This window comes from Chlorocebus sabaeus, chromosome 5 (genome assembly GCF_047675955.1).
Source record: "Chlorocebus sabaeus isolate Y175 chromosome 5, mChlSab1.0.hap1, whole genome shotgun sequence".
NCBI classification, from domain to species: domain Eukaryota; kingdom Metazoa; phylum Chordata; class Mammalia; order Primates; family Cercopithecidae; genus Chlorocebus; species Chlorocebus sabaeus.
This window is the reverse complement of record NC_132908.1, coordinates 50,186,449-50,213,687: the sequence shown is the minus strand read 5'-3', so window position 1 is coordinate 50,213,687 and position 27,239 is coordinate 50,186,449. Positions and strand designations below refer to the sequence as shown.

Here is a 27,239-nt window from a genome sequence, read left to right as displayed (position 1 = left end):
AGTAGATGGGTTTTCACCACGTTAGCCAGGATGGTCTCGATTTCCTGACCTCGTGATCCGCCCACCTTGGCCTCCCAAAGTGCTGGGATTACAGGCGTGAGCCACTGCACCTGGCATCTTCCCATTGAATTTTCTTGGCATTCCTTTCAAAGATTAACTGCCCATTCAAATGGTACAAAGTTTCAGTTACACAGGATGAATAAGTTGTGGAGATCAAATGTACAACGTAATAACCACAGTCAGTAATACTATACTGAATATTTGAAATTTGTTGAGAGTAAATCTTAAGCATTAACACACACACACGGTAACTATGTTAGATGGATATGTTAGCTTGCTTGATTGTGGCAATCATTTCACAGCACACATCAAAACAACATGATCAGCTGGATGTGGTGGTTCACGCCTGTAATCCCAGAGCTTTGGAAGGCTGAGGAAGAGGATTGCTTGAAGCCAGGAGTACAAGACCAGCCTGGGCAACACAGCAAGAACTAAGACCTCGTCTCTAATATATATATATACACACACACACACACACACGCATACATATACACACACACACGCGCGCGCACACACACACACACACATATTTTTTAATTAGGCAGACATGGAGTTGCATGTATGTAGTCCTAGCTACTTCGGAGGCTGAAGAAGAATTGCTTGAGCCCAGGAATTTGAGGCTGCAGTGAGTTATGATTGCATTACTGCACTCCAGTCTGGGTGAGAGTGAGACTCTGTCTCCAAAAAAAAAAAAAAAAAAAAAAATCAAAAAAGACACGACATGCACTTTTTTTTTTTTTTTTTTGAGACAGAGTCTGGCTCTGTCGCCCAGGCTGGAGTGCAGTGGCGTGATCTTGGCTCACTGCAAGCTTCACCTCCCGGGTTCATGCCATTCTCCTGCCTCAGCCTCCTGAGTAGCTGGGACTACGAGTAGCTGGGACCATAGGCGCCTGCCACCACACCCGGCTAATTTTTTGTATTTTTACTAGAGATGGGGTTTCACCATGTTAGCCAGGATGGTCCCCATCTCTTGATCTCGTGATCCACCCGCCTTGGCCTCCCAAAGTGCTGGGATTACAGGCGTGAGCCACTGCGCCCGGCCATCCACTTTTAAATATATACAATTTTTATTTGTCAATTATACCTCAGTAAGGCTGGAAGAAAAAGCAACCAACCATAAATGTGAAGGGTTTATTTCTAAACTCTTATTTCTGTTCCATTAATCCATTTGTTTATATCAATTCCCACACCATACTGTCTTGATTACTGTGTCTTTGCAGTAAGTTTTGAAATCAGGAAGTGTGACTACTCCAACTTTGTTCTTTTTAAAAAATTGTTTTGTCTATTTCTGAGTCCCTTGTATTTCCATGTGAATTTTAGGATACAATGGTCAATTTCTGCAAAGAAGCCAGCTGGGAATACGATGGATATTTGTATATTGCTGTAATATTCAGCAACCTTGCTAAGCTTTTTTATTAGTTCTCTAGTAATAATGTTTTCTGTTTTTTTAGTAATAATGTTTTCTGTTTTTTTAGTACATTCCTTAAGATTTTCTATATACAAGATCATATCATCTGAAACAGAGATATTTTTACTTCCTTTTCCCATCTGCATGTCTTTTTTTCTTTTCCTTGCCTTATTGTCCTGGGCAGAACTTTCAAAATAATGTTGAATAAAGGTAGCAGGATTGAACATCTTTGTCTTGTTCTTGACTTAGGAGAAAATATTCAGTCTTTCACCATTAAGGATGGTATTTGTTGTGGATTTTACATAGATGTCTTTTATCAGGTTGAGGAAATTGTCTTCTAATTCTAGTTGTTGAATTTTTTTTCTATTTTTTAATCATGAAAGGGTACTGGATTTTGTGAATTATTTTTCTGCGTCTGTTGAGGTAATCATGTATGTTTTCTATTCTATTAATATCACATTGATTAATTCTCACACATCGATCAACCTTGCATTTCTTGAATAAATCCAGCTTGGCTGTGATGTATAGTCCTTTTCATATGCTGCTGGATTCAGTTTGCCGGCATTTTGTTTGAGCCTACAGCCAAGGAATGTTGGACAGCAGTTGTTTTGCAATGTCTTTGTCTACTTTTGGTATCAGGGTAATATTGACCTCATAAAACAAGTGGGGGAGCACTTCCTGTTTCTTTTTTTTAGAGGAGTTTGTGATTAGGTGTTAACTTTTTCTCCAGTGAAGCCACAGATTTTCTTTAAGGGAAGCTGCTTTTTTTCATGTCAGATGGGTAATGTGCCCACGTGGTAACAAGGTTCAAGGGGTCACATCTCACATATATGAGTGAACACCCAATCATCATGCTTATGAACTACAAAAGGTTCAAGGGAAGCTTGCTTTTAATTAGTAATTCTCTTTACTTATTGTAATTCTATTCAGACTTTGTATTTCTTTTTGACTTAGTTTCATTAGCGTTTTTCTAGGAATTTGTTCATTTCATTTAGGTTATCTAATCTGTTGGCATTCACTTGTTCATAATATTCTCTCATGATCCTTTATGTTCCTGTAAGGTCAGTAGGAATGTCTCTTCTTTCATTTTTGATTCAAGTAATTTGAGTCTTTTCTTATTGTTGATCAGTCTGAAGTTTTGTCAATTTGTTGATTACCTTAGTCCATTTTCTGTTACTATACAAAATACCACAGAATAGTTAATTTATAACAAAAGAAATTTATGTCTTGTAGGTGTGGAGGCTGGGAAGTTTAAGAGCATCACACTGGCATCTGATCAGGGTCTTCTTGTTGCTTCATAACATGGCAAGAGGGCAAGAACATGTCAGCTTAGGTCTCTCTGGTCTTATAAACCCATCAGTCCCATCATGGGGGCCCCATCCCAATCCAATCAGATAAGGATTAGACCTTATCTAATCCTAATTACTTTCCAAAGGCCTCACCTCCAATCGACATAGGAATTTGAGGAACACAGTCAAACCATAGCATTGATTTTTTCAAAAATGATCAACATTTGTTATTATTTTCTCTATTGTTTTTCTATTCTCTGTTTAATTACTGTTCAACTCTTTATTGTGTCCTTACTTTGGCTTGTTTTGTGTTTTGATTGATCTTCTTTTTGTAGTTTCTTAAGGTGGAAAGTCAGGTTGATTTGAGACTTTTTTCCTTAACATAGATTTCCCACTGTGCACTGCTTTGGTTGCATCTCATGTTTTGCAATGTTGTTTTAATTCTTCTCAAGACGTTTTCTAATTTCCACTGAGATTTCTTCTTTGACCCATTTGTTATTCAAGAGTATATTGTTTAATTTCCACATAATTGTGAATTTCTAAGCTTCATTATTGAATTCTAATTTTATTCTATTGTGCTTGGAAAACATACTTTGTACGATTCAACCTTTTACATTTCAGATTTGTTTTATGGTCTTTCATATGGTCCATCCTAAAAAATGTTCCATGTGTGCTTTAGAAAAATGTCTATTCCTTTATTATTAAGTGGAATGCTTAATAGATGTCTTTTAGGTTTAGGTGGTTTAAGTGTTGTTCAAGTCTTCTGTTTTCTTGTTGACGTTTTGCCTAGTTGCTCTAGCCATTATTGAAAGTTATGTTATCCATTATATAAAGGATATATTGAAGTCTCCAACTATTCTTGTTTTATTGTGTATTTCTTCTTTCAACTGTGTTAGTTTTTGCTTCATGAATTGTGCAGCTTTGTTGTTAGGTACATATATGTTTATAATTGTGATATTTTCCTGGTAGATTGGCCTTTTCTATCATTATAAAATGTTTATTTCTAGCAATTTTCTTTTGTTTTAAAGTCTGTTTATCTGGTATTAGTAAAGTCAGTTTTCTTATATCTACTGTTTGCATAATATGCAAAACAGGAAAAAAATGCCTGGGATATATCATGCATATATATGATATACATGAGCTGAATAATTCATAATGTATATTTAAGTTAATTATAAATGCAGGCATCCTACATATCCTGTTCGCTTTGCTGTTGAGGTATAAAATAGAACAATCTTACTGGTTCTAAGACTCAAACACAACTATTTCCTGCCTAAATATTTAATGAAAGAGTCATAAATATATGCAAATATTTAACTACAAACACCTTATTGTTTAATAGCCCCAAACTGAAATATTATATATCTAAATGTTTAATAATTGGGTATTTAAATTATAAGACATCTATATATTGGAATATTAGAAAGCCCTTAATAATGTTGTGGAAGATTCTTTAATGACATGGAAAGATAGTCATGATATAGTCAATGAAAAAAGTCGGTTACAAATAGTATGTACGGTATAACTCCATTGTTATTAAAATATATATTCTATATATGCAAAGAAAAAGTACCCAAAGGTTAATGATTATCTCTGAATTTCAGCATTATGGGGGTTTTACTTTGTGCTTCCCCTCTCCCCTTGGATTTTTTATAATATGCATGTCTTTTTTTTAGCTAAGAAAAAAGAACAGTAAGTTAATTTTAAAGATCAAAATGTAATTTATGCCTATTAATTTGGCAAAGATTATTTTAAAAAGACAATACACAGCATTGGTAAAGATTTGGGAGTAAGTGGGCATGCAAAAAATGTATGCTTCTAATGTTAGTATAAATAGCTACTAGTAGCTTCATTATAAACGCGGCAACATAAGCTGAAATCCTTAAAAACAGAAGTATTTTCAGTTCTAGGAGTTAAGCAAATTATTTAGGGATGGATGCAAAAATGTCTACATAAACCCAATTGTCCATTTTAAAGTAATGATTAAATAAATTACATCTGTATGATTTAATACTATGTATTAAAAATTACATTGCAGGATTCTTATTTGACATAGGTCAGTATGTTAAGGGCAGTGCACCAAGTTTTTTTTTTCTTCTTTTTCAAAGCCTACAGCAGGTAGAAATTATGTAGCATGAAACATTGAGTTAATATGAAAAGCTATCAGTTTCCTAGGGCTGCCCTGACAAATTACCACAAACTAGGTGACTTAAAACAACAGAAATTTATTCTTACAGTTCAGGTTAGAAACTAAATCAAGGTGTTGGCAAGATTGGTTCTTTCTGGAAGCTATGAAGGAGAATGCTTCTTACCTCTCTCCTAGCTTCCGGTGGTTGCTGGCAATCCTTGGTGTTCCCTAGTTGTAGGAACATCCCTCTGGTCTCCTTATCACAAAGCTGCCTTCCCAGTGTTTCTGAGTATCTTCTGCTCTTCTAAGGACACTAGTCATTGGATTTAGGGCCCACCCTAATCCCGCATGACTACAACTAATTACATTTGCCAAGACCCGATTTCCAAAGTAAGGCCACATTCTGAGGTTCTAGGTTGACATTAGTTTCTAAATGACACTACTCAACCCACTACATGTAAGTAACATAGATATACAGAAGATTGAATATATTACTGACAATGTTTATCTCTGGATAGTTTTAGTTTATGGATGATTTAAATATTTTTGTGCTTTTCTGAATTTTAAAATAAATAACTTATGTAGAGATTAAGTTCTAAGTTTATTGTATAAAGTGAATATTATGTGTAGTCAAAAATCATACTTGGCTGGGTGTGGTGGCTCATGCCTGTAATCCCAGCACTTTGGGAGGCCGAGATGGGTGGACTGCTTGAGCCCAGGAGTTTGAGATCAGCCTGGGGAACATGGCAAAACCCCATCTCTACAAAAAATAGAAAAATTAGCTGGCTGTGGTGATGCATGCTGTATTCTCAGCTACTCAGGAGGCTGAGGTGGGAGGATTGCTTGAGACCAACAGGTCAAGGATGCAGTGGGCTGTGATCGCACCACTGCACTCCACCCTAGGTGAGGCAGAGCAAAACCTTGTCTTTAAAAAAAAAAAAAAAAACACTCTTCTCTCACATAGCTCACAAAACACAGAATACATCATTGTATACATTGTATCTCTTCTCAAAAACGTCCAACATAGGCAATCTTCCTCCAGCACTGGAACAGACTATTGTTCCTCTGGGTGAGTACTAGATGAAGCAGTTGGTTTGTGTTTATATGTTATGTTGTACAAAAATGAAGAAAAGGTTTTCTAAACATTAAAGTGTAGTTGAATGTGTTCAGGTTAAATAAGTATGAGACTCCACTGTTTTAGTTTTGTAAATAAAAGGAAAAACTATTTTCTTTAATGTTTACAAAGAACACTACCAACAATGGCAATGAGTTAGGAAACACTCTTAAGACTAAGGGAAAAAAATAATTATTGATTTCCAAAATGGACTTCTTTAAAGAGGTGAGGTGTATCTCTGAGTATTTCTGAATTTTTTAAAAGTCCAAAAACTTAAGAAAATAATACTTAATGTTCAGCATGAGGTTGAGATTGGGCTGCAAAATTGAGGTTTAATAATTTGAATGCCCAAGAAGCAGCTTTTTCTTTTTTTGCAACCACCAATATCAACAATGAACAATATTAATAAAATTAAATCAAAATGAAAAATTGACAGCATTTAAGATACTGTGGAAAAAATTATAGCCAATTTTTGTTTTAAAAATTCTTCCAAGGTACATTTTCCTTTTAAAGATTTACAACTATGGTGTCTTTCATAACTGGAATAAGTTCTATATAAAATTCAATTTTAAAAAGTATTCTCATGTACAGAGGCTGACATCATGGGTAGTCAAAGAATATGTTTAATAAAAAATAATTAAACTTCCATTTGCTCTATAGAACATCATAGAAAGTAATTTAATAAATTACAAATGACTTTTTAAGACGTTTGCTCAACTACAGAAAGCAAATTTAGACTACACAAAACACAACTGGTAAATATTGCAAATGTCCAAAAGAAAGATTGGACTAAGACTTGAATCATAAAACCTGAAACAAGGTCTATAAATACAAGGCAATAACAGCTATAATTCCTTTAGTAACTACCAACACATACTTGGATATCCTTTCAACTGCAACTTTAGTATTATGTAATTCTACTGATTTTTTTTTTTCCTTATAACCCTTAACTTTACACAACCATATTTGCATGTGTTTTCTTAGCTGATAGCTGGACAACTTTTCCCCAATGAATATTAAATAGAAGTGTCTTGAAACCTAAGAGAATGTTTAAAGTTATGTTAGACTTAATGCTTTGAAAACTGTAATTGCCTTATTACATAGAAAGAGAATCACTAGGATGTTAACCAAATTTATTTGACCATAATTAGGAAAATACTTTCTCTCATAAATTTGATATAAATTAGATTTTAGTGACAAGATCTAGAGATTTTTTTTTCCTTTTTTTTTTTTTTTTTTAATTGGGGGAAAGGAAGGAATAAAGATCATGTGGGTAGAATTAGAGGGAGGAAGGGAAATGTGGTTGGTGTTGAAATACTCCACCGGCAAACTAAGTTAACTGTGTTTGAAAAACTTTGGCTATCTCATAGGTGTATTCTAGTTAAACAAAAGTGCAATACTGCAAAGGGAAGATACTAAATATGTAATATATCATTTTCATGATGAAGAATTACTACCCACTTCTCCTGGATGGGCATTATAGAGACTATTGCTAAGACATTGCATAAAGGACTATCAATTCAAAGTACTATTTTGGGAAAATACAAAATCAATACAATCCCAATGGAACTTATATAATTTTGTAAATACATATAACACTGTCTCTCTAATAAGGGGTTATTTTACATACAGAAACATAATTTACTGGTAAAGGTCTTGGAAAACCTGATACAATTGCTTAACTCATGACAAAGCAACAGTTCTATCAAAACATACTGAAAGTATTTTTTCTGCAGGAGAGAACTGGGATACTTTTTCCCCCTAAATTTACGCCCTTGCAGACTTTACCACTAACTTATTTGAGTACCAGAAAAATGCTAACATGTATCTCTCCTTAGAATGTCAATATTTTTATGTCCAATTCAGTACTAATTGTTTTAAATATGTAAGATATATGAAGGTGAACCTGGACCTCTACCTTGTCAGAATAATAGCAGCTTTAGCAGGAGAAATTGTATCACAAATCAAATATCAGACAAATTTTACATGGTAAAGGATTCTATGAAATTGAACAGAAGCCTTGGGCTTCACTTTTGTGGTCTGTAGGTATAACTTGTACATCTTTTTGAGATTATTCAAAGTGCATTTTCAAAATGGGCAACTCAGTATATTTAATATAAACTGATAACCCAACACTGATTCTGGGCAACATTTAGTCTGCTTACACCTAGAAACTCAAAATGAATTTAGACTATCTGCATATTACTTTACCACTATTATCTGTTAATTCTGGAATATTTCCATGACATAAAACACAAATAGAAATCTACACAAAGAAAGCAAACAAACAATTTCTTTTACATGAAGTATGCTGTGTTGAAAGTTCTTTTCAGTGGCATTTCATGAGTTTGCCTTTTCTGAACCCTGGAAACAGACATTACTCATCTGAGACATGATTATTTCTAATAGGAGGCCAAACTTTGAAAAGTTAAAACTAAGTATGTCTATAGGGTGCCAAAGTCACATGACACATGATTATTTTATGACTTAATTTTACTGATATCTGAATTAAGCTCAGCAAAAAGCAAGTCATATTTCTTGCCAGATTAACATGATATATAGGATGTGTTTAAAAAACCCCTGAAAACAAGTACAGAATTAGAAACGAATGTAAACTTCCTAAACTAACTCAGCTGAGGTAACAGGTAGCCAGTTAAATTGGCTGATTGGGAAACTTATTTCTTCTTTAAAACATACTTGTACCTGAATTGGAAACATCAGCAGTGCATCACAACACTAGAGCATTTTCATGTAATTAAAGCAATGGATGGTGATGTAGATTCTACAGCTTTCATGACATTCATTAGCTGCCCAAATTATTGCTGAGTTTTGATCTGTAAATTATAGGTGTCAAGGAGGCTGTAAAACTATATTCAAATTAAATCAGTAATATGCATAAAGTATTCTGTGTTCACTGCAAATATATTAAATATACAACTCTTATTGAGCATAATTTTCATAAAATTAACCCCCAACAAAATTATAATGCCTTTTGTTGTAATTTTACACCTTTATGTATTTGATAGTACATACGAGTTCAGAAACTTATGAATCTTAAGAAATATTACATGCAAAATGTCTCTGAAAGCAGTTTGCACTTCTAAACAAATAACTGAAATGTTCGGTCAGTAAGTTATTGATGCACTCAACACTGGGGTATTTACAATTAACTATTAAAGAAAAAATCCAAAATCAGTTCATATTTTAAGTGCAGAGTCTGGGAATCAGTCTTCATTACTAGAATCTGAATCCTCAGATGACGATGATGTACTATCAGATCCAGATGAAGCATCAGCTTTCTCTGAACCCTCATCTGTGCTGTTTTCATTGAGAGGACTTGGTTCAGTTCCTCCTTTGTCTTCCTGATCTTTAATTCTGGAATCTTCTTCCTTTACTTCTACAGACTTAGATGAGCCTAAGTCACTGTTTTTGTGTTTGTTTTTTACATCAAAAGTATTGGACTGGGACAAAGTTGGAATATGAAGATTAAGGCCTGGAGTGAGAAGCATCCCTGGATAAAGTATATTAGATAGTAATAGTGGGTTAAGAGCTAATGGGTTGGCAGCTGCAGCTGTATTTAATGCAGCAGTAGAGGACGTGGAAGGAGAACTTGACACAGAGTTTTCTCCACCATTCTCTGAACTTTGGCTCTCTGTCCTTTCTTTTTTTCCTTCTGACTCCTTAGAGTCACTTCCCTTTTTGTCTTCTGTCCCAGATTCCGTAGGCTTTGTCAGGAGTCCTCCCATGCCCAATAGATTTGGTAATCCAGCCATTCCTGACAGCAGCATGGGGAACATAGCAGCCATGTTTTTAGCTTCTCCTCCAGAAGAAAGGCCAGTAGGCATTCCCATCAACCCTGCAGTTACTTGCAGTGACTGCAAGTTTTGTAGGTTTTGTTGTAAGGCCTGAAGAGTTGTGAGATCCACACCTGGAAGTAATCCATTGGCTAACAAAGGATTGCCTGAAACACTGGTGGCAGATGCAGCAGCTGCTGCTGCTGCTGTGGCCTTTGCAATTCCACTTTTGGGCCGTCTCCCCCGCCTGCTTACTTCCTCTCTCACCACGGGACCAGTGAGAATACGTTCATACATGCTTTCTGGAAGAAATCCCTGGAAGAAATATATATTCATTAACAATCCCTACATGAGAATAAAATAAAGAGCTATTAGCTTATCATACAAATAACCATGAAAAATAGGCAATTATTTGTAAATTTATTCTGTACTGATATTAAATAATCAATTATAATAGCAATAACCTAATTTTATATAAGTGGTAGCTTCAAACAGCTCTTCCACTTTTCATTTTATCACAGAATAAGTGAGTAAAGAGGTCTTTAGCCTTCCTCCATCCTGTAAAACATAAGATTGTAGTATAATTTTAGAAAATATAAGGTTCAAAAAAATTGTTTCATGGGTACTTCCATAACCCTTACATGTTTCACATCATCATTTGTTCTAGAAGACCAAAGAAGTGGCTCCCTTCTAATTGGAAAGAACAATAAAGAAGGAATAGAGGAAGTGAAAGGTTAAAGTAAGATGCTTCATATGAATTATTTTGCTGCCACTTTGGGAATAAAGGAGATAGAGCCATGCTCAAAAGGATACTCAAAGCGGGTAAGATCACCTGCAGTAGCACTTGCAGATTGGGAACCATAAAGTCCAGGACAACAGAGAACAATCTGTGCTACTTTCATGTAATTCTCCCATGATTTTCTGGGTCCCAGAACTCTTAGAAGTCTTAGGAGTTTAGAATGCCTGGACCAGCACTATCTAATAGAAATATAATGTAAGCCACATAGGTAACTTAAAATTTTATAGGAGCCACATTTAAAATACGTAAAATAGAAATAGGTGACATTAATTTTAGTAACACAGTCTATTTAATAGAACATAATCCAAATATTGTCACTTCAATATGTAATCTATAAAAATTGAGATACTTTACATTCTTTTTTTCCAACAAAGTCTTCAAAATCCAAAACCACTGTGTATTTTACAGTTAATTCACATTTCAAGTGCTCAACAGCCACATGTGCCTATTTGTGGCTACTGAGGGGCTACTGTTTGTGACAGTGCAGTTCTAGATAGTGGTTTAAGACAAGACTCATTTGACTATTGTTTAATTTTGTTTTGAATTGAATCAACTTATTTTTTCTCTTTACAAAGGCATCAGGGTTCATTGCAGAAAACACAACAAAAAATATATTAAAAAAAATCATCCATCAACTCATCATTCAGAGATAACCATGGCTAACATTTCAGTATGTGCTCTATTTTTTCCTTGTGCAATTATACACATTGTATAATTCCCCCCACCTCCCCTTCTGAAACAAAAAAAGTAGAATCACACCGAACTTAGTTTTATAGCCTGCCCTTTCCATTTGGACACCTGTAAGAATAATATCTATTAATTATTGACCATTAGCATATGTGTAGGCTTTACTATCCCAAGAGCTTAAATACTACTGCTTTTAATATACTGTGAACTTTTACTCCTTTTAGATGTTCTTCTAAGATCTAATTTATTTTATTTATTTATTTTTGAGATGGAGTCTTGCCTCTGTTGCCCAAGCTGGAATGCAGTGGTGCGATATTGGCTCACTGCAACCTCTGTCTCCCGGGTTCAAGTGATTGTCCTGCCTCAGCCTCAGGTGGGACTACCGGTGCACAACACCATGCCTGGCTAATTTTTGTATTTTTAGTAGAGACGGGGTTTCTCTGTGTTGGCCAGCTGGTCTTGAACTCCTGAACTCAGGTGATCCACTGCACTAGGCCTAAGATATAATTTTTAAAATAGTTGCCTAGGCTGGGAATGGTGGCTCAGGCCTGTAATCCTAGCACTGTGGGAGGCTGAGGTGGGTGGATCACTTGAGGCCAGGGGTTCAAGACCAGCCTGGCCAACATAGCGAAATATCTTCTCTACTAAAAATACAAAAATTAGCCGGGTGTGTTGGTGGCACCTGTTGTCCCAGTTACTTGGGAGGCTGAGGTATAAGAATCACTTGAGCCGGGCGCGGTGGCTCACGCCTGTAATCCCAGCACTTTGGGAGGCCGAGGCGGGCGGATCACAAGGTTAGGAGATCGAGACCATGGTGAAACCCCGTCTCTACTAAAAATAGAAAAAATTAGCCGGGCGCAGTGGCGGGCGCCTGTAGTCCCAGCTCCTCGGGAGGCTGAGGCAGGAGAATGGCGTGAACCCGGGAGGCGGAGCTTGCAGTGAGCCGAGATTGCGCCACTGCACTCCAGCCTGGGCGACAGAGCAAGACTCCGTCTCAAAAAAAAAAAAAAAAGAATCACTTGAACCTAGGAGGCAAAGGTTGAAGTGAGCCAAGATTGCGCCACTGCACTCCAGCCTGGGCAACAGAGAGAGATCCTGTCTAAAAAAAAAAAAAAAAAAAAAAAAAAAAATATTGCACAGTTTTCCAGAATCTTAATGAACTATTAGTTTATTCTCAATTATCCTTACATATTTGCTCATATATTTGATTACTCTTTGTGGCATCATTCAAATGGTATCTTAGAGGTTAATGTAAAAACAAATATTTATTGATTCTCTGTTCTAACCTGAGAAGCATCTGAGAAATTTGCAACATGTACTGCAAAATAAAAATTGAGAACTGAAAAATGTTGTCACAAGTTCATGGAATATTTTATTAATTACAATTAATCTAAGATATAATTGAATGGCACCTAATTTGAAAATAATGTATAAGTTAGTATTCATAAAATACTCACAGATTGCTTAACAACATCTCCCCATTCAGGAGCTACTCCATATTCTGAATTTTCTTTTAGGAATCTACATAAATCTTTCAAAGGGGGAGCAAATGCACCTCCAACCTGTAAATTAGAAACAGATTGTTAAATACTAAAACACTATTACACAGAAAACTCTTGCTTGCTTTTATTCTATGCTCTAGAGTTTATTTCCTTAAAATACATATTTTTTGAACTACCTTAGATAATCTTTATGATTATATTAAAAAGGGCCACCACGACCCATATGGACTACTGATGTAATATATAAACATGTGATAATGTAAATTTTAAATGTTTTAAGTAGAATAACTAGAACAGTAAAATGAATAACTACCATGCTAGACAGGCAATATAGCCTAGTTAAAAGTACACCCTCTAGAGTTAGACTTACCAGCTATGTGAACTTGAGCAAATCAGTAAATCTCTTTCAGCCTCAATTTTCTGATCTGTAAAATGGGGATAACAATAATACTTCCCTCATAGGGTTTTATAAAGATAAAATGAGACAATTCAAGTGCCTTAGCATAATGCCTGTCACATAATAAATATAAGTTATTATATGCCAAGTATTGTGCTAAGTACTTTAAATGTGTAATTTATTTTAGTTCTCACTACCTTCTTTGGAGATAGTATTATTTCTGTTTTTCAAATGAAGGAACTGAGCCTCAGAGAATTTATATAACTTGCCTAAAGTTAGCTAGTATATGTTAGAGCCAGGATACAAACCTAGGTCTCAAAAACCAATACTGTTATCGATTATATATATATTGATACCCTAAAAGTATAAAATTATACATATCTTTCATATGTGAAGTATGATATAATTAACCAATCATAAGTAAATAATTTGGAAAAAATGTAATATGACACTGAGACAAAATAGTATTCTGAAATTTAAATTAAAAACATTACATTTGGAGAAATGATTTTTACCTACCAATTTAATGTCCCTTTAGAGACTAAAGACATTTCTTGAATAATTTCTTCTTCTATACCACTTTGAATGATTAAATACTGTATCTTGATAGGATACAGACAGGATTTAATATGATCAGTTATATTACCTACAAGTATTTTTTTGTTTTTTGAGACAGAGTCTCACTCTGTCGCTCAGGCTGGAGTACAGTGGCATGATCTTGGCTCACTGCAACCTCCACCTTTCAAGTTCAAGCAATTCTCCTGCCTCAGCCTCCTGAGTAGCTGGGATTATAGGTGCACACCACCATGCCTGGCTAATTTCTGTATTTTTAGTAGAGATGGGGTTTCACCATGTTGGACCAGGCTGGTCTTGAACTCCTGAACTCAGGTGATCCACCCACCTTGGCCTCCCAAAGTGCTGTCATTACAGGCCCGAGCACTGCACCCGACATAAGTATTCTTATATGGTATTTCTTTCTTCTTTTTTTTTTAAAGAGACTCACTCACTCACTTTTTTTAAGGTCTCACTCTGTTGCCCAGGCTGGAATGCAGTGGCATGATCATAGTTCACTGCAGCCTTGAGCTCCTGGGCTCAAGCAATCATCCCTCCTGAGCTTCCTGAGTAGCTGGGACTACAGGTGTGTACCACCACACCCCCAGCTCCTTATATTTATTTATATATTTAAATAAGTATATTTAAATAAGTACATTTAAGGAAATAAGTATATTTACTTAGTCTCTGTAATTCTGTTGTCTTCTCTTTTTTATTATCTCCTTCATTAAGCTTCTACTGAAAATGGAGGCCCTCTTGGGGGTTTATGGGGATTTAGCAGGTAGATTCTTTTCCTTAATAACTCATCAATCCTTAAGCCTGTACCCGAGAGACTCAAGACAATTAGGAACTCTACAAATTAAGGAACGTGAACAAACCTCTCATGAAATTACAACAATTAAAAATAAAATTTAGAATGTTTAATATCAAACCTAACAAGTAAAAATTCAAATTGTTTCATTTCCTTAAAATTGGCTAAGCCAAACTCATTCATAATATTTAGCAATGTGAATTTTTGGTATAAGATGAAGTAGAAGGATTTGTAACAAAATCTACACAAGCACAAAATTAGGTAACATGCTACTGAAATGTCACCTTGTTCTTTCCTTAAGACATGTATGCTATACTTTAAAATACTAACAAAAGCTGAATACGCTATCTCTACGAAATTGTGGGAAAAATTAACATTAACTTTAAAGAGTTGGTGTACCCAACAATATTAAAACAACTGTTATTTTAAAATAGTTTTCTTCTAATTCCAATATTTCTTATGAGAAATTCAAATGTTTTTGGGTATTTTTATCCTAGCAGTGAGTGCATTTAACAGACGGTAAATCAGAACCAGACCTGTGTAAGGTAATTTAGTGTATGAGAAAAATAACGCAATGAGAAATGTGATGTTCTTACACTGACGCCATTTTTTCTTTCCTATTTATTTTGTTGCTTGCTCATCGGAATAAAAAAAGTATGTCAAAGCTATACATATACAAAACGTGTCACAAGTTTCTATTGTTTATTTTGTGAGGTAAAAGAGAAATATATTAATCCAAACATAAAACAAGAAATCTATGTAAGTCTATTTCTGAAAAATCTCCACTCTATCATTCATCATTCAGTAAAAGAAGATAAGCCACAAAGATGGCATTAGTCTACAAGGTACCTTTAAGATATTCTGTTTTCATCAATCAGAAATTATGTAATATGCTGATTTTGATAGAAAAAGACACATTAAGGTCATCTGACAGAAAACTGCAGTGATAAATAAATAAATGTATGACGGCTATGTGAATGGTGTCTTCTTAGATGAGAATTTCTCAACTTTTACAGTACAGACATTGTGAATTGGTATTGTGGGGGTTGTCCTATGTACTGTAGGAGGTTTAGCAGCATCTCTGGCTTCTACCCACTAGATACCAGTAGTATCCTCTCCTTGTGGTTACCAAAGATGTCTCCAGACACTGCCAAATATTCCTTGAGAGGTGAAACTACCCCTGGTGAGAATGACTGCTTTTGATGCAGTACCCTTGTATGAGTGTAAAACTATATGCAATGGCACTGCTTAGGCACAGATGTGTTAAATGACTTGCTTATTTCATGTAATAGCTTAGCTAATGAAGTGAGATTTGAAATTAGACTGCATAAAATTATACTGCATGTCTTCCCTCAGAATCTGAGATTCAACTCATTTCCAGGTCTGTTAGAAAACACTACTGAATAATGAAATAGTGTTCTGGAGATCTCTTAAATATTGAATCAATAAAAAAGATTAAGAAAAAAACATTAAAATACCTTTCTAGCATTTCTTCTGTTAATCAGTTGAACACGTTCTTCTCCAGTGAGACTATTCACATCTAGTTTATTGGGGTTTCTGCAACGGTGTCTTTTTTGTTTGGGCCTTCCCTCATGAAGCTGCATTCTCTAAAATATATAGATAAAGACATATCTTTAAAGTCTTTAACTGTGCAAAACAATTCAAGATATTAAAATGAGCTGATCCAAGTAATTTAATAGCATTTACCTTTTGGTTATTTACATTTTAAAAATATCTAAACTTTTTTATTTATTTTATTTTTTTGAGACAGGGTCTTGCTCTGTTGCCCAGGCTGGAGAAGAGTGGTGTGATCACAGCTCACTGTAGCCTTGACATCCCAGGCTCAAGTGATCCTCCCACCTCAGTCTCTCAAGTCGCTGGGACCGCAGGTGTTTGCCACCATGCCTGGCTAATTTTTTTTATTTTTTGTAGAGATGAAAGTTTTGCCACGTTGCCCAGGCTGATCTTGAACTCCTGGGCTCAAGCTATCCTCCCATCCTGGACTCCCAAAGTGCTGGGATTACAGATGTGAGCCACCGTGCCTGGCCAAACATTATTTTAATAAAAAGTATCACATCAATCTTTTCTTCAAATTATACGTTAAAAAAGTTAAGCCTGGGCAATATGGCGAGAACCTGTCTCTACAAAAAATCAAAAAATTAGCTGGCCATGGTGGTGTATGCCTACAGTCCCAAGTATTTGTGGGGGCTGAGATGGGAGGACTGCTTGGGCATGGGAGGTTAAGGCTACAGTGAGCCATGAATGTGCCACTGCACTCCAGCCTGGGCACAAAGTGAGGCCCTGTCTCAAAACAAAAACAAACAAAAACCCAACAACTCATATCTAGCAATAAAAATAAAAACTCATCCCATCAAACCATGCTACTTCTCTATATAACTATTAACAAAACAGGGCTTAATGTTTGCAGGTATTTCCAGCCAGTTAAAAATATTTTCAGGAAACCAACGCTCGAATTCTTCAGCTTAGCGTACCAGTCCCATCATGGCCTGAACCTATTCAATTCACCTCTTCTGTTCATTGTTCATTTACTATTACCCTACTCACTCCTCCACATACTCTGGAATATTAAACTAATCACTGTTTTATGAATATGCCTTACAGTCATATCCTCTTTTCTTTTTTTTTTTTTTTTGAGATGGAGTTTTGCTCTTGGCTCCAGGCAACCTCTGCCTCCCAGTTCAAGAGATTCTCCTGCCTCAGCCTCTCGAGCAGCTGGACTACAGGCACCCGCCACCATGCCCAGCTGATTTTTGTATTTTCAGTAGAGAGGGGGTACCATGTTGGCCAGGTTGGTCTTGAACTCCTGACCTCAGGTGATCTGCCCGCCTTGGCCTCGCAAAGTGCTAGGATTACAGGTGTGAGCCACCACACCTGGCCATCTTCTTAGTAACTCTATATTGCCTAGAACATCCTCCTCTTGTGTTAACCTGGTCAATGCCTACTTACTCTTTTTTCATCCACCAGACGAATATCAGCTCTATTTTCTTTATCTTTCTTCAGAAACTACTCTGCCTAGGCAGAGTTAATTTTTCTTACATCTGTTCCCATAAGACTTTATACATACCTTTATTATAGTATACTCTCCACCATGTTGTAATTATTTAGCTACAGAAATATTACAACAGAGTGTGAGATCCAAGAAATCATTAATGTAAGGTGATTTTTACATAGGAAAATGCTTTTCCTTGGGAAAGCCGACAAATTACATCTTATAATCTTTAGAGGAACAAATGCTGCCCTTAAGAATATGTTTTCAAAATCTTTACAATAAAGTAATATAAAATATTATGATAAAATATTTGCAGGTAAAATGATGAATGGATATACAAAGTTAAAAAGTTAATAAAGGCCCTTTTGCAGTGATAAAGAGAAAGGTATGGCAATTCTTCAGAGTCTAGAGTATAGGTATAAGGGCAAAGATTTTATATTGTTTACTGCTATATCCTCAATCTTTTAAAATATAAGTAGTACATTGTAATCACTCAATAAAAAATTGTTAACTGAATAAATGAATGTTATCTTCAACATGTTAAGAAGTTACAGTGTTCAACTCAGGATTCCCATTATTTTTAGAATTGCAATATTTAGCCAGGTGTGGTGGCTCACACCTGTAATCTCAACACTTTGTGAGGTTGAGGTGGGAGGATCGCTTGAGCCAGGAGTTTGAGACCAGCCTGAGCAAGATAGTGAGCGCCTGTCTCTACAAAATAAAAACTGAAAAAATTAACGACGTGGTGGCCTGTGACCAGGCTGTTCTCAAACTCCTGAACTCAAGTGATTTGCCCATTTCGGCCTCCCAAAGTGCTAGGATTCCGGCCATGAGCCACCATGCCCAGCCTCATCTTTGATTAACACAAACTCACTGTGCATCTGGAGAGGCATAGAAGATATACTCATAGCTTGAAGAAGAGCTTAAGAGGAGTAGTTTGGACTCTGGATTTAAGAGTTTGTTTGCTGAGTGGACTTGGACAATTTACTTACAACTTTAGTGTTTTAATTTCATTTAAAAAACAGTTATAGGCTGGGTGCAGTGGTTCATGCCTGTGTTCCTAGCACTTTGGGAGGCTGAGGCAGGTGGATTGCTTGAGGCCAGGAGTTTGAGACCAGCCTGGCCAGCATGGTGAAACCATGTCTCTACGAAAAATACAAAAGTTAGCTGGGCATGGTGGTGTGCTGGGCATGTGGTCCCAGCTACTCGGGAGACTGAGGTGGGAGAATCGCTTGCATCCGGGAGGCAGAGGTTGAAGTGAGCCAAGATCATGTCACTGCACTCCAGCCTGGGTGACAATGCGAGACTCTGTCTCAAAAAAACAAAAAACAGTTATAACAATGCCACATAATCAAGTTATTGTGTTAAATGAGGTAATGCACATTGTGTGCATAAGTATGTCAGCATAACTGCAGGTACATAGTTAAGTTTCAATACACGTTTACTATAATCATTATTATTTTAAAATAAACTGCTCAAGAAAGGATTGAAGTTTTGTACCTTAGCAACCTTCACCGGGTCTAACATAGTTCTCTATATTGGAAGTAATTTTTATTATTAAATACTCATTGAATGCAGAATGGAAAAATGGAAAATAACATTGTATTGTATCATGGGAAGGATGGTAATTATTTTTTCCTGCTAATTCTCCTAGGTCTTAGGCAGAGCACATATTTAGCATAAGTGGATGAGAATTTACGCTTCATCATGATAGATCTGACAATTCATAGCAATAAAATATAACAAGAGTTTTAAGGTGTCACCTACAGGAATAAAAGCTCCCAAATCTTCCACATAACCTGGGTGCTCCTTAAGCCATTTTTCCAAATCCTTTCTCTTTGGTGCATCATCTCCTGCAAGTCTTGTTCCATCTTTAAGATTAATAACTGGAACTGGACTTTCTGTATCAGGAATTCCTTGAGGCTGAGTATAGGATAGTGCTGGATTTATCCCTGTGGAGATCTGTGAGGAGGTTAAGCCTAAAGAAACCTGTAAAAAAACACCAAATGGAATCTTTATTTCCATACTTTGTCATTCTAATACTGGTTCAATAAAGCAATTATTTTTGAAGAGAAAAAATAAGTTGTTGCTAAAAATTCTGCTAAATCTTTTCAACTTAAAATTTTTATCACTCTTGGACAGTGCTAAGATTCTAAGATATCATCTAAAACTATATGGCATACTTCTAATTTCCTTATTAATAGTCTATAAAACATTCACAAAACAACAACATGTATATTTACTAGGACTGAATTTTGAACCCAAGGATCAGTTTTCAAGTACTGCTTTACTTACATGATTAGGTGGTTTACTTCTGTTAAAAAAGAAGATGTCAACACCTTCTACATTCTTCCTCCTTCCTCGCCTTTTTTTGACTATAGGCTGGTTGTCTAATATCACACCATTGGCACCAAGGGTTGGTTGAATGGAAGTACCTAATTGAATTAAAAATGCAAAATGGTGATACAAATTTAGTTCTTAAACAAATTGAAAGTAATCCCTTTCCTAAATATATGTGTTAGTTCTTATTTTATACATCTTTAATGTAGAAACTTTTGGACTAAAAATATCATCCCCACCTCTCATTTAAAAACCTAAAGAATTACAACCTAGGCCTCTTTCCATTTTTGACCAGTCTTCTCTATTTTTTTTCCCGATATTTACACATCTTCTCTTCCTTCCTTGGAGAAGGAAGCATGCCTTTTTCCTAGGATAACATTTTCCTAAGATAACATTTCCCCTTTCTTTGAACCCATTAGCTTTTTTTTTTTTTTTTTTTTTTTAATCATTTGTCTCTGCTTTTTGTGCCAAACATCTTTTTCTACATTATGCTTTTTTTTTTTTTTCTCGAGACAGAGTCTCGCTGTGTCGCCCAGGCTGGAGTGCAGTGGCATGATCTCGGCTCACTGCAAGCTCCGCCTCCCAGGTTCACGCCATTCTTCTGCCTCAGCCTCCCAAGTGAGCCACTGCACCCGGCCAGATTTTTCTAAACTTAAAAATATGGCCTAACTCAAACAAACAAATGTTAAACTTTTGGCCGGGCATAGTGGCTCACGCCTGTAATCCCAGCACTTGGGAAGACCGAGGTGGGTGGATCACCTGAGGTCAGGAGTTCAAGACCAGCTTGGCCAACATGGCAGAACCATGTCTCTACTAAAAATACAAAAATCAGCTGGGCGTGGTGGTGGGCACCTGTAATACAAGCTACTTGGGATGCTGAGGCACAATAATCACTTGAATCCGGGAGGCGGAGGTTGCTGTGAGCCGAGATCACGCCACTGCACTCCAGCCTGGGCAACAGAATGAGACTGTCTCAGAAAAAAAAAACACTGTCCGTTTTATAACGTCAAAACTTTTAAAAGACTGATCTCTCTTGTGCTCCTTTTTTTCATGAGCAAATAGTTCTTCAATTTCGCATAGTCCATTCCCACCCCAACCTACTTAAGGTATTTTCTTTAAGATATAAGTAACTTTTTAGTCACCAAATTAAACTGACTTCTCTCATTTCGGTAGGCACTCAACAAAAATGTCTGTAACGGGTATGAATGAAACAATTCTGTGTATTCATCAATTTTTCTAATAGATATTTTATTAAGTAGCTATGTACTAGGCAGTATGATGGTTCGAAGATGAATAAAACACCTTTTCTTAAAGAGTACATAATCTTGAATTCTCTTATTAAAAGGACATATTATTAAAGGTGAGATGCTTGTTTAAAATAGTTTACATGTTTATAACGAAAAATGCATTTTCAATCATTCAAGGATAATTTATTGAGGAAGTCCTGTGTATTCCCAAATAAGGTGTTGCCTTCTGGCGAGCTGTGTAACTTCGCAGAAGTCATAACCTTCCTCCCATCTCAGTTTCAAAAAGGTACTTAGTTCATATGGTAAGTTCCATTCTGTTTCATACTTCTCATGTCTTCCTATTCTAACACAAACGAACTGCTTTGAATCAACATGATTCTCAACCTCTGACCCCTGTCCTAGGTCTGTTTTTGATGCTTTCCATAACTTAAGATTCAGCTTTCCTAAGCAAGATTTATCTACACATCTGTCCCAGTAAGAATTTACACACTAGCAAGGTCAGTCTCATCACAAAATCACACCATTTTCCTGACATCCAGTCTGTTTCATGCTATTCCTTGCCCTTCTTTTACCCCTTCTAACAACCCTATTTTCTAGAAAGACAATTATTTAGTTGTCCTCTTATCAAATCCCGTTCAATCCCACCTCTTCTACAGGACTCTGGCTAAGTTTCCAGAAAGCAATGACTTTCCTCTTCTCCAGCGTTTATTAACTATAATGTTCTATGTAGCAAAATATTGAATGTATTGTCTAATATTTTAATGTGTGTGTCTTGTCTACCAGTCAACTAAAAGGAGGAGATAGTGTCTTACATTTCTTTTACTTTACCTTTAGTGTAATCCCTGTACTATATAAAAAACAGAAGTACTTAATATAATTATCTATGAAAAAACATCTGGTTTCTACCAAAGTGTACATTTACAAACATATTCTATTTGACTAACTTCATTTTAATTATATAATACCCTGACTTATTTCTGAGGCTGATTTTAATAAACATTAGCAATTCATTTAAGCCAGAATCCAAATGTAAGATTCAACTTTGAAGTCTGTGTTGTCTTTATTTTAGATGCAAATAACACTATTTTAAAAATAGCTTCTTTGTATTGAATGCTTAAGCGCCAGATACTGTACTAAGCTTTAGAAATGCTATCTCAAATCATCAAAAACAAAACAGAAACAGAGAGGGATTATTAAGCTCATTTTATAAATGAGATGGAAACATTAAGTCACTTGCTCAATGTCACAATATCCAGTAAATGACAGAATTAAAAACCCCAGGTTGCTTGGTTCTGCCATCCTCTATTCACTACTCCAGGTAGTTTCTGGAAGGAGCTCTTCAGTTTTGTCTTCTTGTTATAATCTATGCTATTTTACTGTCCTTCATTAATGAAATTACATTACATCTGGTATCTTTACTCAAGGCTTTCCAGGGGGTAATTACACAAGAATACAAAAGGCACAGCCTTTGGAAAATGAAGAATTGTAATAATAGCATCTGTTAAACATCTAATTCTAAAACCTATGAGTACCAAATTTTAACATCTTTTTGGCATCCCATTGTGTGCCAAGCTCTTTATTGGCCACTATATATATATTATTTTATTTAATCCATCTAACAATGTCATCTCTCTCATCCCCACACCCTTCATTTCACAAACAGGAAAAGTAAGGCTCAAAAATGTTAACAGATTTCCCAAAAGTAATGTAGGAAGAAAGATCTAGGTTTCATATTTCCAATTATTAAGATGGATGAGATAAAATGCTTAGATAATAACTGTATCTAGGGTGAATACTTGAGGTTTTAAATATTTTGTATAGCCGCAAAAGTCGTGTTACTTTATTATTATTATTATTTTTCTTTGAGATAGGGTCTTGCTCTATCACCTAGGAGTGCAGTGGCACAACCATGGCTCAGGTATTCCTCCTGAAATAAAGTGATCCTTCCACCTTAGCTTCCCAAGTAGCTGGGACTACAGGGGCATACCACCATACCCAGCTAACTTTTAAATTTTTTTCAGAGATGGGTCTTGCTATGTCGCCAGGATTGGTCTTGAACTCCTAGACTCAAGCAATCCTCCTGCCTCAGCCTCCTCAAGTCCTGGGATTACAGGTGTGAGCCACCACGCTTGGCACAATTACTATTATTATTATTATTATTATTATTATTGTTTTTGAGACAGAGTTTTGCTCTTGTTGCTCAGGCTGGAGTGCAATGGCCCGATCTCGGCTCACTGCAACCTCCGCCTCCCGGATTCAAGGGCTTCTCCTGCCTCAGCCTCCTGAGTAGCTGGGAATCCAGGCATGTGCCACCACGCTTAGCTTTTTTTTTTTTTTTTTTTTTTTTTTTTTTGTATTTAGTAGAGACAGGGTTTCACCAGGTCAGTTAGGCTGGTCTTGAACTCCTGACCCTCAGGTGATCCACCTGCCTCGGCCTCCCAGAATTCTGGGATTATAGGCATGTGCCACCACGCCAGACTCCTACTATTGATATTATTAAAAACAGTATATTTACCAAAGAATTACTTAGAGGCAAAGGCTATACAATCTTCAGCTGCAACAGCAATAAAATGTTCAGGCAGTAGAAATATCAATCTCACTTTATAGTGTAGTTTTAAACAGTAAGAGTAGTGGTATTATTAAGCCCCACTTAGGTTGGGCAAAACAGCCCATAGCTTATCTTCCCCATGTGTTACCATTTTCTGGTGGAAAAAAAAAAAGGGGCTCCTTGATAACAAAATTGTTAACTGTAAGGCATAATTTGGGTGACTGTAATTGTAAAGCATAATTTGGGGGATTTATTCTTCAGTAATAGAAGCATTGCTAATTCATATTTGAACTGTAATTCATACATGTCTAAAGGTCTACTAATTGGAAAATTACATTGAATGGTTAATGAATCCACAAGAGACCAAACTGAGGCTGATGAAGCTAAACTAACTTATAATTTAAGAAGTGGTAATAGCAGCATTTGGAAATAGTGATCAAGACAACACTCATAATACAGCATGTACTGCTTGGCAACTAGACTTAGAATACTGAAGTACAGTATTTAGTTTTATGCACAAAGAAGGTATAAAGGAAATTCAAGACACTCATCTGCTTGAATTGACAACTAGTACTTTAGGAGATCAGTATGTTGTGGTCCACACATTAAGACTCAGTTGATCTTGAGTATCATTCTCAATTTTTTTTTTTAAGACGGAGTCTTGCTCTGTCGCCCAGGCTGGAGTGCAGTGGCACAATCTTGGCTCACTGCAAGCTCTGCCTCCCGGGTTCATGCCATTTTCCTGCCTCAGCCTCCCTAAGAGCTGGGACTACAGGCGCCCACTACACGCCCGGCTAAATTTTGTAGTTTTAGTAGAGATAGGGTTTCACCGTGTTAGCCAGGATGGTCTCGATCTCCTGACCTTGTGATCTGCCTGCCTCGGCCTCCCAAAGTGCTGGGATTACAGGTGTGAGCCACTGCGCCCAGCCTCTCAATTTTTTTTTTTTTTTTTTTAAATTTTCATTCTCAGTTCTTGACATCACACTTTTAGAGGAACATAGATAAAGTACTAAGATAAAACAAAAACAGGCTGGGCGTGGTGGCTCATGCCTGTAATCTCAAGAGCTTTGGGAGGCCAGGTGGGAGGATTGTTTGAGGTCAGGAGTTCAGGATCAGCCTAGGCAACATAGTGAGACACTATCTCTACAGAAATCCAAAACAAAACAAAAACTAAAACCAATGTCTAATGTATTCCTCAATGCCTACAGAGTACACAGCACATGGCATCAATTAGGTATTTAATAAATATTTGTTGATTCAAATTGCCAAAAGATTAGAAGAAAGACAGTTTGGAGGGGAGATCTGATAACTGCTTTCAAAATGCTAAAATTTATCATGTAGACACAGGATTAGGTTAATTATGCATTGCCTTTTAAAGACAGAACTTCGATAATTAAGAAGATCCTATAGGAGGCAAAATTTACTTCCAAATAGAGGCATTTTCTGACAATTTGAGCTGCCCAACAATAAAAAGGGCTAATTAAGGAACCTTGTTTCTATAAGTATTCCATGAGGATGAATGATTACCTTTTAGGGATTAGTAATAAACAACACCTGTATCCTGTAGATGCCTGGACTGTACCATTTCTAAAGTATTTTTAAAACTTCTCTTTTAACTTCTACCAATCACCATTAATTTGTGATACTGAAATGCAGTTTGAACTTTTACTTGTATGAAGCAACTTGACAAAATGATGTTCCCACCCAACTACTCAAGGCCCCAAAATGAAAACTGCCCTTTATGTCATGTTAAAAGTTCCAAAAAATATTTATTAAGATTTAAAATTATATTGATTACTTTATAGGCTTAAGAGGCTGCAGCAAAGGAAAAATAAATTTTTGTTACAAGCATCTATAAAAGATTTGGACATGACAGAAAATATTTCATAATAAGACAATTATTACTTGCATATTCACCTGATACTGGTATGGATTTTGGGAAATTGACGAGGCTGGTCTCTGATGCATTTTGAAGCTCTCGAAGCCGAGTGAGGTACTGCTGCTGCCCCAGAGCACCATCTTCACCATCAAATGGTCTTTTCTGAGCAAGCCCTTGCTTCTGAAATGTCAACTTCAAACCACCTTCCTGTTAAATAAATACCATTATTAAGACAGAAAACTGTTTTTTAAAAAAAAATCTTACTGCAGGATATTAAGACGAATTTTTTTTTTTTTACTGAGGAAAAAAATAATTTTTTACTGAGAAAAAGAATGAAGTAAAAATCCTGAAACATCAAAGTTCATTTCTCATTCATAAATCAAGCAAAAACATTTTAAATCAATTTCTATAACAACACCAAATTTTCTATCTTGAATGAAAAAAATACAAGTACTCTACACATTTTTCTGAGCAAAACAAGGTTTTACATGTGACTAGTACATTGTAACATTTTCAACTTTAGACATACATCTCTATGTACATTAGTCATATGACATTTTGGAGGACATAACCTATGTTTTAGACAGTAGGTAATAAGTTAAGCTTCAAAAATCATTAAAAAATGAAACATTACTGATAACAGGGCATGCTAAATGTTTAAAACAGAAAGTACACTGACATACCATTTATATACTATATAAAAGAACCAAAACAATTAGAAATTGTCACACAGTTTAAGAAAGCATTTTGATTAGAACTATGTTCAGAAGCATAAGGAGAAAAGCATTATTTAATGACGAGCCCTCTAGTAGAACATTCAAGTTTAATAACCTGGATATCATAAAGAAAATAATCCAAATACCAAGAAACAGGTATGTGAAGGAAGGAAGAGTAAGAGCAGGCAGCCATTTGCAGGAAAAGCATGCTGCACACCGCAATCGCAATCAGGCCCTAGGGCAATAAAAATACACATACGTCTTTGATTTTCACTGTAAACTCCTTTTCTCGTACATGCTTCTTCACCTTTGACATCTGTGTTGACTGATCATGTTCTTCTTTAACACCGGCACCTGGGGGAGTGGGTACACTGGGCTCACTGTATTCTGTAGCTGCTCCAGGGCTGTCCAGCAGTTTTGTGGTATAGAAAGAAGCCACTGTGTTAGCATCGTAACTTCTTCTAGCTGAAGGCCACTTTCCTTTCAGAACTGTTTGACAAATACTGTCCAACCTATTGATCATCACACGGTCCTAGAAAAGCGTGCAACATCAAAGTATAATTTTAATAATTAGATCAGAACTTTGGAGATCAAATAGCTCAAGAGTCTTTATGGATTTAACCCTAGTTCAATATATGTGTATGTGCTATGCATACATATTCTCACATATATATATTACAATTCTGCAACAAGTTATTTGAGTACAGATTCCCTTTGGTGAAGTTCAAAAATATTATACCATAAGCAGGCATGGTGGCTCACACCTGTCTGTAATCCCAGCACTTTGGGAGGCCAAGGTGGGAGGACTGCTTGAAGCCAGGAGGCTGAGACCAGCCTGGGCAGCATAGCAAAACCCCGTCTCTGCAAAAAATTAAAAAATTGTGCCACTATACTCCAGCCTGGGTGACAGAGTGAGACCGTGTCTCAAAACAAACAGACAAAATATTATACCACAAAG

The 27,239-nt window shown here is 36.1% G+C and overlaps 1 protein-coding gene and 1 non-coding gene across 15 annotated transcripts in view; both read right to left on the bottom strand.

Annotated features, from left to right (window-relative positions):
- Positions 1-2,239: 2,239 nt before the first annotated feature.
- LOC119627776 (small nucleolar RNA U13) lies at positions 2,240-2,342 on the bottom strand. Its single transcript, XR_005244008.1, has one exon. It is a non-coding gene; the product is annotated as a small nucleolar RNA U13 (small nucleolar RNA).
- Positions 2,343-6,883: 4,541 nt separating this feature from the next.
- Positions 6,884-27,239, bottom strand: part of CHD9 (chromodomain helicase DNA binding protein 9) — a 274,674-nt gene continuing 254,318 nt past the window's right edge. For 9 of the 14 annotated variants that reach the window (XM_038008481.2, XM_038008485.2, XM_038008484.2 and 6 more), the window contains 7 exons: positions 26,541-26,813; positions 25,604-25,772; positions 19,847-19,986; positions 19,319-19,540; positions 16,020-16,148; positions 12,737-12,841; positions 6,884-10,108 (listed from right to left, as the gene is read on the bottom strand). In XM_038008481.2, coding sequence (XP_037864409.2) covers positions 9,224-10,108; positions 12,737-12,841; positions 16,020-16,148; positions 19,319-19,540; positions 19,847-19,986; positions 25,604-25,772; positions 26,541-26,813 — 1,923 coding nt within the window. In that variant the 3' untranslated portion in view covers positions 6,884-9,223. The remainder of the gene's footprint in view (positions 10,109-12,736; positions 12,842-16,019; positions 16,149-19,318; positions 19,541-19,846; positions 19,987-25,603; positions 25,773-26,540; positions 26,814-27,239) is intronic. The other 5 variants (XM_038008486.2, XM_073015371.1, XM_007993242.3 and 2 more) reach the window with 1 other exon arrangement.